This window comes from Lithobates pipiens, unplaced genomic scaffold (assembly GCF_037356315.1).
Source record: "Lithobates pipiens isolate NorthernLeopardFrog02 unplaced genomic scaffold, aLitPip1_a1.2 Scaffold_8, whole genome shotgun sequence".
Lineage (NCBI taxonomy): Eukaryota > Metazoa > Chordata > Amphibia > Anura > Ranidae > Lithobates > Lithobates pipiens.
The window spans coordinates 492,810,523-492,823,072 of record NW_027507903.1 but is presented as its reverse complement, the minus strand read 5'-3'; the positions used below and the strand labels follow the sequence as shown (position 1 = coordinate 492,823,072).

The 12,550-nt window shown below is 41.3% G+C and overlaps 1 protein-coding gene across 1 annotated transcript in view; it reads right to left on the bottom strand.

Moving 5' to 3' along the window:
• The window catches only part of AKR1D1 (aldo-keto reductase family 1 member D1), an 83,615-nt gene that overhangs the window by 38,480 nt on the left and 32,585 nt on the right, over window positions 1–12,550 (bottom strand). Inside the window, exon 2 of the mRNA XM_077469100.1 lies at window positions 396–563. Within this exon, the coding sequence (XP_077325226.1) occupies window positions 396–563 (168 nt within the window). The remainder of the gene's footprint in view (window positions 1–395; window positions 564–12,550) is intronic.

Sequence of the window (12,550 nt, the reverse complement as noted above, 5' to 3'; positions counted from 1 at the left end):
TTCTACCCATATCCATTACAGAACTAAAGCTTGAATAGGTTTTGGTAAATACCTGGAAAAATCTAAAAATGTGCCTGTGTCCAAATATTTATGGACCTAAGTATACTCTGCCACTGTATAAGATGAGCTATGCAGTCCATCAGGTGTAGCACAGATAAAGAGAGGGTAGCACATTGTATGTAACAAAGTTGGCAAATTAGGTCTTTGTTAAGCCATAATACAACATTATTGGGATGATGACATACAGGTCATTTTTCAAGCCATGATTCTATCCTATTTAGTTGACTCCTTACTGGCGACCATTCTCTTTTGAATTACCCACTTAGGTGAGTCAGGTATAACTTTTCAGGTGCTGTAGCAACAACACAGACAATCCTACTGAATATTGCACTTACTTTCCCGCAGTAAAAGATATCTTCTCTCTTAATCTTGCCCTCTGCGATCTTCTCACGGATAGCTTGTCCCACCTCATGCTCATTATAATAGACAAAGGCCCCATCAATATGTCGGTATCCGATATCTATAGCCAATTTAACTGATTCCAAACAGGTTCCTTTTGGGGTCTGAAAGAGAAAAAGATGTAATCAAAAAGGGTTAAGTACATTCGCCTTGATATTATACTAGGGGTAGCTGACAGAACCCATTCATGACACTAGCAGCCAAACTTTGCATCAACCTCAGATTTCAGAAGGTTTACTGAATGATCCTAAATTATCGTATGTACTGAATTAACTAAAAAATATTCAGTATTCCCTTGACTCTGCCCAAAATTACGGGTCTATATAAAAAATGGCAGGCTGACTTTCCCATACCTCCCAACTGTCCCTGCTTTTGGAACAAAGTTCATCTGTCTCTCTTTACTCCTCATTTTGGTCTGATCAATACAGCTGTATAAATGTATATATATATATATATATATATATATATATATATATATATATATATATATATATATATATATATATATATAATCTCACTACCACTACTTATCAAAAAGTAGTTTACAATGCTAAACCTTTCATCCGATTTCTAAATTGCTGCATTTGTAAATTCCAATGGCCAATATAAAAGAATAGTAGTGGTAAAAAAACAAAAAAACACTTGTAGGTTTAAACAATCCATGTCCCTCATTCCTATCTCAGAAAGTTGGGAGGCATGCATTCATAATTTGACGGAAGATGACTGGGAAGACTGCGTACTTCAATTCTTGAAAATTATGATTTCCTCCAAAAGATCTGTTCCTGTGACTTACTCATACTTGCACATGCTGCGATCACATGCAAGCAGGTAGTCTGTGTCCAGGGCCGATTGCTCACTTTTAACTGCTATATGTGAGTGGGCGCATTAGCTGCAACGTGTGAATGTACCCCAACTAGAAACAGGACTGGGAACATAAATGCGAATCAGGTAAGCCAAAGAAATTGAAGTGCTCATCTCTACACTGACCTCCAGGTCAGCGATTCAAAGTAAGCCAAAAGTGCACATGGAAGCCAAGCAGCTAGCAATTTTTCATAAGAAGGGTTTAGCGATTACATGTCTCTCTTATGACATGTTTTCTTAACATATTTAGCCATACATTTGGGTGGATTTCCAAAAGTCAAATAGACTGTGTACTTTGCAAGTGCAACTGCTCCAGAGAGTTTAGTAAATGAGGAGAAGCTTCAAGTTGCAAAGAATACCCAATCATATGCAAGGAGAAACAAAAACAAAAAAAAATATGTGTAGCACCCTCTTAGGTAGGTTCTAGAGAGGGTATAGTTTTGGGGTTTCCCTGCCTTACAGGGGGACTGTTAAGTAAATGTAGGTGCTCTCTGCCTACCAGGGAGCAGTGATCCATTGATTGGGCACACTGAGCAGACCCTGATGCTGCTCATGTTGTTTGCCTGTTTTACACTGGTCCAATATGACGGGGCATATTGGACAGTCGGAGGAAACCTGACAAAATGTAGCACAGGCATAGTTACAGCCCTGGTCATTGGCAGAGGAAGGTGCCTCGAGGCATGCTGAGTGACTGTATAAGTCTAGAGCACATGTGCTTGGGGTCCTGTAGAGCTGACTAGAAGGTAGACGCACTTAGAAGGATCTTTTTCTGGCTACTTAGAGTACAGATCTGCTTCTAGAGGCCATCCATTCTGGCTAGTGAAGTCAGTGGATGGGTGGATACTGGTGAGTGTCCTGAAGAGGAGAGGTGCATGGATCTGCTGCCAGAGCAAGCAAAGGACTTATTCCTCCACACAGCTATAGTGTGGTCCAGCAGGGAGTCTACTATCCAGAGTACCCCACCAATTCCATTCTAACCAAGTTCTACCAATGAACACCAAAAAAAAAAAAAACACATACCCTAGACTGATCATTGGATAACGAGCGGAAGAGTTGTGGGTGATAGTGTGAAAATACCCAAGTGTCTGGCTGCAGGATAATCAGGGAGGCCCAGGGAAGACTATACTCTGCAACCCCTACGTGGGCAGTGCTACATGTGGATGATGGAAGTCAGTAGAGCTTCTCCTCATTTACCAAGCTCTGGAGCAAATTCCCTTGCAAAGTGCACAGTCTATTTTGTAATGAGCAGATATGGCTGCATACAGTCACAAATGACATATCAAATATATTAAATGATCAGAGTAGGAAGAGGTCCATCGACAATGGGTAACAAGACAAATAGTAAGGGTGAATTTCCCCAGGTGAGACAATAAACCTGACCAGGGTTCTAATCTTTCCACACTTTATCCAAAACTATAAAGAAAGTTTTGACTTTAAAAATACTCTAGGCTGATCTCTTTTCATATGCAGGAAACATCAAGGGCTTAGTCACACTGGTACGCTATGGCAACATGCATTAAAAACGTACATGGTAATGCACATTGCCACAACACATAGGAAGGTGCTTGCTCTATGTGCGTTGAATTGTGGTGCCATCAGTTGTAAATGACACCCCAACATGTTGTACAATGTAGTGTGCCACAAACCATACTGTGCATGGTTGCATTTTGAAAAAATAATCATGCACATTTATCCATTTTGGTGTGCTTGCATCCCATTGGCCTTAATGCAATGTGTTAGCATGTTATAAAGCATGTTAGTGCATGCGCCGCAAGCAAAAAAAAAAAAAAAAAAAAAACTTTCATATGAATGGCCCCTATATATTAACAGCTTAAGGTTAGGATGTTGATGTTCCAGTGTGATTTCCACGAGGCAGAAATATACCCACAGGATAATAAGGAGACCTGATAAAAATAATAATGTGACAATATGAAGCATCCTATGTAAGGTCCCCCCTCCCGGATGAAATGAAGCATCATGTGGGTTAAAGTCACAGAAGGTCACTCACTCACTCATACTGCCATTGCGCAATCTTATAATGCCACTATTGTTACAGAGAGCTTTAGAAGGATTGGCGCCATCCTCAGCTGCTTAGTACATGATAACATTGTTTTAAAGATGTAAGCTTTAGCAGAAAAAGGCCTTCAGGTTTTTTTTTTTTCAAAGCATGCCCTTCTTCACACCCCTTTTATCATTTTTAAAACTCAACTGAACTTTTAGTTTAAGGGCTTTTTCACCCCGGGTGATCTGAGTCGCGTTGATCAATGAAACCGCAGTGAAAAAAATAAAATGGTTCACTCCATGCCCTGTTCATACCCTACTTGTGTGCTGATGTGTGTAGCATAAAAATTCAACAGGCCTGCATTTCTGTGTGTCAATGCACCAGAGTTATGCCCTGTAAACACGGTCGGACTTTCCGATGGAAAATGTGCGATTGGACTGTGTTGTCGGAAATTTCGATCGTGTGTGGGCTCCATCTGACTTTTTCCATCGGAATTTCCGACACACAATGTTTGAGATCTTGTTCTAAAATTTTCCGACAACAAAATCCGATCGTTTAAATTCCAATCGTGTGTAGACAATTCCAACGCACAAAGTGGCACGCAAGCTCAGCATAAATGATGAGACAAATGCTATTGGCTACTGGCCTCTTCATAGTCCTGTCGTACATGTTTTACATCACCTTATTCTGAACGATTGGATTTTCCAACAACTTTGTGCAACCGTGTGTATGCAAGACAAGTTTGAGCCAAAATCCGTCAGAAAAAAAAAAATCAGACGGATTTTGTCATCGGTATGTCCAAACGTGTGTACGAGGCAAAATAGATAAAAATAGAAAGGTGCCACGCTTAAGACAATACTAAGTGTTGCTGCCTCCCCAATAAAACCCCCAGAAAGAAAGTTCTAAGTATGTAAATATAAACCAAAGGAAAGGGGGTGAATGGCGCTACCTGTATACTGAAGAGCGATCTGCCAGTTTGCTCTTCAGTCGCTTAAAGCAACTCAAAAATGTGGGGAGTACACAATGAGGGTAAACCATCTACCTGTACCCCAAGGGTATGAAAGAGTAGTGGCCCACCCTTATGTGAATAAAACTATCAGCCCACAAACTGAGCCCACACAGGGGATCCATGTCCTGGCCAACAGAATAATACTTAAACTATACTGGTGCCTGCAATGTGACCAGAATAATGTGATATATAAATAGAATACCACTTATGATGCGTACACACAATCGGACTATCCGGCGGACAAACCGCCGGACTTTGTAGTGGAAGTCCACTGAACTTTCCAAACGAGCGGACCTGCCCACACACGACCGGACTTTTCCGGCGGACAACCCGCCGGACTATGGCGGGAGTCCGCCGGATTTTTGACGAACGGACTTGCCCACTCACGGAGAAAAGTCATTTTGAACGTGGCTCCAGGTAGATGGGACTAGCGCAGGAAGTCAATGTCGCAGCCTCCATCGCACCCCCCCCCCCCCCATGTTGAGGGCACGCAGGAGGGCGCTCGGATAAAGGTCTGATATGGACTTTGGGGGGACCCCCAGGCCGTTTTTTTCGGCGTAGGGCTTCCCCTTTAAGTCCATAACAGGTGACGGGGCCGGCGAGGTGTCAATCTCGCCGATGGAGGCGAGACATTGACTTCCTGCGCTTAAAATATGAATGCTTCCATTCCAATGTGCTTGAGTGTTCATGCTTTGATAAATTATTGCGGTCGACTTATAATGTTCACAAAAAAAACTTCACAGGTGACTTGCGTGCTCCCCCTCTTAGGTCCCCACTCACCAACTCCTCTAACCCCTGCAGGGGCAGCATAAGGGGTCAGCATTCACAGTCCTTCATACAGTCTTCAGATCAATTACATTAATGAATAATGTTCCTCATAGAAGAGAAAAAAAAAATCAGCTCCCATAGCGCAGTAGTCAAAAATTATTTTATTTAAAAAAGATACATTTTTAAAAACACTTGAGAAATCAATAATACATTTTTATATTATACATTATATATATATATCTATATATTACAAAAAACGGGGTCCATACAGTAAGGTGCTTTTACAAAAAACAGCGCTAACTGATGGCTACAGATACAAACCAGGCTGTGAGGGAGCAGCATGCATACTAACAGCGTGCATACAGCTGCGTACCACCCACCGGCTCTGGTAATTGGAGGTCACATGGTTTGCGTGATGACACCGCACACGTTTCGTCATAGGCGTCTTCAATGGGAGGGTCATCATGCTACACGCCACGTAGTAAATAGGGGAGAGCGCCCCAAGGTCCCACCAACTTGGTCTCCGACACAGTCAATCCACAGGAGAGGCTGGGAATCCCATACATACCCAGCAGAATGAGGTTAAGTAGGGAAAACCAAGACATGCCAATAATGGAGCCAGTGGGAATTGCACATTAGACCCGCTGTCCCTTAAGGTAATCAGCATATCCAATAACATTTAATAAGCAACGGACATAAGACATAGCACAATTATAAATGAAAATAAATCTAAGTAATTAATCCTCTATTGCACCCAGGCTCCTCCTATAGGTCCAAGGTGAAAGCGCAAGTGGCAGGCAAAGCCAGATACTAGCCTCGTAAACATACCTCTGTAATATAGTTAGATTAGAAGCATGATACACCGTTATACATAAATCCAGGCATAAAGAAAGATACCCAAGCCTGGACCATATAATAAATATATATAGGCGCCTCTGATGTTATCCACATAGGATGAAACATGCCAGGCTGGCTGATGCAAGCACGCTGTGAACCGCAGATTTTTTATATGCCTTGATGTTTCTTCTGTCCTGTAAGTAGACTACAATAAATACTCATGTGTTTTACTTTTACGGGCTTCACTATTGCTGCTGTTTTTTTCTTCATTGGGGTTTAAATTCTGGTGATGATTGCATAATGCATCCATCTTCTGATGTCCTGATGCTCTGATATTGATGAACTTGGATACTTTTATGATCCGTCTATCAAGTTTGGAGTGTGCCATTCAAGTCTATTATTTACCTCTTGCATCGTATTAATTTCATGCCCATTTTCATATCATTCTGGTAAGAAAATCGAGAGCACGTGGGTGTGGTGTGCTTTTCATATGCACATTTTTTGCAGATGATCACGCATATATCCTTTTTCCTGGAAACGCTCAATCAGTAGATCGGCCTGTAGTTTGAAATCTATTGTGTCACAATTTCTGCGTAGCCTCAGCAGTTGGCCCTTGGGTAAATTTCCCTCCACTTAGGATGGTGACAGCTGGATGTCGGTATATACCCATTCTTATCAGTTGCCTTGAAGAAAGTCCTAGTACATAGGTATGAGGTACACCATAGGGACCCCACTGGCTTAATATTTTATGGGATTGACCTCAAAAGATCGCTGGAGAGGAGGAAATAAAACTACTGTAATAACACAAAATGAAACAGCTTGGATCTATCGGCAGGGGTCCCTTGCCCCTTGGGGCCTCAACAGAGATCTCGACTGCTACATAGCCAACCCATGATTTGGGAATGCTACGAGTATGGCACATCAGTGGACCAAGTGGGACCTTGGGCCACTCTCCCCTATTTACTATGTGGTGTGTAGCACGATGACACTGCCACTGAACACGTCTGACGAAACGCGTACGTCATTGCGCACACCAAGTGACCTCCAGTTACCAGAGCGGGTGAGTGGTACGCAGCTGGAACACACGTTGTTGGTATGCACGCTGCTCCCTCACAGCCTGGTTTGTATCTGTAGCCGTTAGCGCCGTTTCTTGTGAAAGCACCTTACTTTATGGACCTCTTTTTTGTAATATTTATATTTATATATATATATATATATATATATATATATATATATATATATATATATATATATATATATATATATATATATATATATATATATATATATATATATATATATATTTTTTTTTTTTTTTTATTATTGGTTTCTCGAGTGTATTTTTAAAAATGTATCTTTTTTTAATTAAAGTCTTTTTGACTACTGCACTATGGGAGCCGATTTTTTCTCTTCCATGAGGAACATGATCAATTACATACATTAATGCCTGGGTATCTGAAGTTCGTATTAAGGACTGCGGATGCTGACACCTTACACTGGTCTACACTGTGGATCTACATGCGCACTACCATTGCAGGGGTTAGAGGAGTTGGTGAGTGGGGACCCAAGAGGGGGAGCACGCAAGTCACCTGCAAAGTTTTTGTGAGCACTACAAGTCACCTGTGAAGTTTCTGTGAACATTATAAGTCACCGGCAATAATTTATCAAAGCATGAACACTTAAAATATGAATGCTCCCATTCCAATGTGGTTAAGTGGTACAGAAAAACCTTTTTTTGCATTTCTTGTTTTTTGGGTTCACCATACACTTTTTGTGGACTTTGTACTTTTGGATAATACACGTATAGTTTTGTGGACACCTTTTATGTATATACATTTATTTTGAGGTTTTGCATTTATGCACTATAGAGGTTCATCTCCAAGTGGTATTCTATATATAGTATATATCACAATATTCTGGTCACATTGCAGGCACCAGTATAGTTTTTTTTTTTAGGTATTATTCTGTTGGCCAGGACGCGGATCCCCTGCGTGGGCTCAGTTTGTGGGCTGATAGTTTTATTCACATAAGGGTGGACCACTACAGTCTTTCATACCCTTGGGGTAGAGGTAGATGGTTTACCCTCATTGTGTACTCACCACATTTTTGAGTTGTTTTAAGCGACAGGTATACAGGTAGCCCAATTCCCCCCTTTTCTTTGGTTTATAAATGCCCCAGAGTGCATCCCAATGCTTGGTTGTGCACAGAGCTGACATTTTTATGACACTTAAAAAAAATTAAAACTAAACGCTGAGATGCTTTGTAACAATGCGGTCATTTTGAATAGCAGAATTATTGTCCCTTCAGGGGTACATTTATGCAGGCGTAGAGCTATGTACAGCGTGAAAAGCTACCTGGTCACGTGGCCGGTTCTAAGGGGGTGCTGGAGAGGCTGAAAGATGGCCACGCTGTTCCTTTTATTACTGCTCCCAGCAGCAGGCTGTTCTGTGACTTGGCATTGTGGGTCCAGTAGTTCCCAAACTGAGTTAACAACATGAGTCATTTCCTCATCAAACTACATATCCCACAATGCATAACGGTTTGCCTCTTAAATGAAGAAAAGATCCTGATAAAGTTTCGCCGGTCACTAGAGGGAGCAAAAAAACCCTTAAGAAACAATACATTACTTAACATGATAACTTTGGTTGCAAACCCCTTTGCTACACTTGCAATGCCCTCGTCTTATCTAATGCCACCAGATAGCCGGCCATCTAGTGACAGAAGAGAGAAGTGCAGCAATTCCAGAATTAGGGTGAAATCAATTGACCTATGAATTGGCCTAGGCAACTATCACTTATCAAATACATTTACTAGAAACCTTGCCTAAACATCAAGGTGCTACACTACTGAAATTGGTCTTGGCATTTAGGCTTGAATCACATCTGGCTTTGAAGGGGTTAAAAGACTCGACACCAATGATTGACAATAATGGATACAAGCTGGGCGAGATAACTCCTTTAACCTCCTTAGCAGAAATCCCGAGTGTGGCGCGGGGTGGATTTTCAGTACCAAAAGCGGTAAACCCGAGCCACACTCAGGATCTCATCGCAGGATCCAGGCAGAGTTACTTACCTTGTCCCCAGGATCCTGCAATGTCTCCCCGCTGTGTGTGCGAGCTGTCTTCCGCCGGATCTATCACTGTGCAGAGCTCCGTTCCCTGCCAGCGTTGCGATGCATGGGGACGGAGAACGGCATCAAATTAAAAAAGTAAAAAACACAATACACATACAATAATGTAATCTGTAAGATTACAGTGTGCTGTATCCATTTCGCCTCCCTTTTGTCCCTAGTGGTTTGTCCAGTGCACTGCATGCAGTTTTGTATTATTTATACTGTTCTTTCTGCCTGCAAACTTGAGACTGTCCATGGCAACTAAAAGGTGCCCCTTTACACCAAAAGCAGTTTTAGACCAGCTAGAAAAAAGCGATAATAAATTAGAATCGCCTTCAGAATTGAGCGATAGTGATTCGTGGGGAAATCCGTCAAACACTGACAACGACAATTCTGCAACTGAGCAAATTTCAGTGTTTTTGATTTGATTACATCATTGAATATTTTTTATTATTATTTGTTATAATCGTTCATTTTATTTATATAATTTATGATTTTGCTTTTCAAACTTTATCATACCCGGGCTCTATACTCTTGTTTGAACAGATTTAAGTGTTATTCCTATTATAGGCCTACAATATAAAAACGCCAAATTTCCATGCAAAACATTGTACCGCTTTGAGCATCAAAAATCTGAAATACTCATACCGCCAAGGAGTTTAACATTTTGATTTGGCATATCTGCCACACATAAAATTTGTTAATGATTATATAGTATGAGAAAAAAAAGAGAACAAAAAAAAACAAAAAACAAACACAAGGCCCGAAGATTGACCTATGAACTGTGAGCTAGCAATGGAACATTTTTTTTTTTTTTTTTTTTAACAGATCTGTACACAATATATCAAAACTGGACTTGTATACATTGGCATCCAGCCACGGCTTTTCCACGTACTCCTGGGTTACCCAATAACAGTAATAGTATTATAACAGCCACGTTTTTAATTACAAACATATACCTATCAGATTCAGCAGTCACCAAAACCAGGCTTTCACTTCTGAAGGTCTATAAAGGCTTGAGAATGTTGGCGAAAGGTCAGGATATACAGCCTAGCTTAAATTATTTGTCTCATGTGTATGGGTTTTCAACACAGCAGCACAGTAACTGGGGACAGAAAATAATTCCTAATAGGACTCTGTCCATCCATATTTATTCTCACCACAATTTGCACTTTACTTAGAAGTCTATACTTACTGATTTATTTCTGTTATAATTGGCAACAGCACACAAAACCTAGCTTAGGGGGCGTGGCCGGCAGCCGAGGAGTATGGCCGCAGTGTGAGAGAGCTCCGTCCACCGCTTATACACCAGAGCTTATTACAGCATACCTGAGAGGTTATTAACGGCGGTTTTTACATCACCGAGGTCGGGCAGCAGTGAAGATCATGTCCCGGAGAAGAAAGGAGGCAAAACGTCTGAGCCGAATGACGGACTTCTACCGCCATCCCCGCAGCACACAGGCCCAAGATGGCGCCGGTAAGCAGGAGGACAGGGAGCGTGGCAGACATATAAATAATAAAACCCTGTATCCTACCAAGCGCAACCCCAGGCTGAATCTCCATCAGGAGACAAACAGCTCTCCCCGACAGCATCATCCACATCCAGTCCTATTAAGGCTAAACAGCCACATATGCAAGGGGAAGAGGAGGAGGGCTTGAGCAATACTTCTCTGAACGATACAAGAGAGTTACAAGACTCCATGTTAGAATTCCCCACTAAAAATTAGCCAGTTATCAACACTACCCTAAAGGATATGCTGGTATCGCTTCGTAGCACACTGCATGCGGACATTTTGTCCCTCACAAATCACTTTAAAGAAGAAGTTAAGGCAGTGGACAACAGGGTCACCCACATAGAACATAAGATGAGTGAATTTGCGGGAACTATAAACGAAGTTATTGATGCTCATAATGAGAGGGAGGATGACTTTCTTTTTATGAAGGAAAAAATGGCCGACCTCGAAGACCGATCGAGGAGAAATAATATTAAAATCCGGGGAATACCTGAATCGGTTAAAACACCTGATCTCCTTCCGCATCTTCAAAAAATCCTGCAGGAGGCAATACCGGAAGCGTCTCTAATGGATCTCGCCATAGATAGGATCCATAGGCTTCCTAAGCCTAGACATATCCCGGAGCATTTACCAAGGGACACAATCGCAAGGATCCATTTCTATCAAACAAAAGAGAAATTCCTTCTATGTATCCGTAACCCAGATAATATGCCTCCATCTGCACAAGGCTTATCCTTCTTTCCAGATTTGTCGGCATTTACGATGCAAAGAAGAAGGAATATGGCGACTATAACAAAGCCCCTGAGGAACCACCGCATTCCATATAAGTGGGCATACCCAGCTAAACTCCTAGTTTCTAGAGATGGGACAACAACAGCTATCAAGTCAGTGGAGGAAGGAATTTGACTCCTACGTGAATGGCGTATCTTAGACAAAGACAGCCATAGACTGAGTATAGCCTCGAATACAAAATATACGTAATACATATAACAGTACCATCATCCCAATTGATAATTGTCAAGAATTGGGAATTCTAAGGATATTGGGGCAGTTGCTGAGGCTGCTCCCTTGATATCCACACCCAAAAATGTTTGTTGAGGGGACTATTGCGGTACTAAATAAATCATAAAAAACTTTGTTATAAAAAAATTACAAGTAATTTAATAAGGACAAAAAGATGAAATCCATCAAAACTTTCATATTGCTAAAATCATATACACCACAATTTAATAAACTACCGACGGGTAAGCCCGTAAGGTTTCTATTGAAGAGGGGTACAGAAACGTTTCCTCTACCGGTTTCGCGGCGAACCGCTTCTTCAGGAGGATAGTCTACAGAGTAAATAAAAATATTTGCAAATAATCAAATAGCAGCGAATCATATAATGGCATAACAGAAGAGTTACAGTAATTTAAATAGCGAGGGGATCAGCTCACCCACAAAGGAGGAAGCAGTAGATCACAGGACCCATCGGTTTCCTCCCACGGCAGATGCGGGGGGTTGTAAAGGACTCTTCAAATTTAAACAGATATATATGATATGAGAGTTAAAGTGAGATGAGACATTAACCTATACACACCTAAAGAGCGATATATAGGTGAAAAGGGATGGAAAATAGACTGTGTATAGGGGCTGTAAAAAGAGCCTATAAAAAGGAAATGTTTAATTGTGCATCCTAAGGTGTCCTACGCAAGAAAAAATTACCAAAGAAATGTGACCAAATTGGGAAGAAAAGGAAAAAAATGTGGAAAAGGGCAAACCACCACAAAAAATAGGGTAAAAAGGATATAAGTGAAACAAGTGTGAAAGTAAAAGCCAAACATACCGTTTGTGCTATATTATCCAGTGCACACCACCCATGTTCATAGAGAGAGATCGAACAGGGCAACACCATAGTAGCCAAGGAATACAAGTGTATAGTGTGCAGGGCAGGTATCACCTACTATATATATAATACACTCCCCAAAGGGAGGAACTGGTAAGCATGTA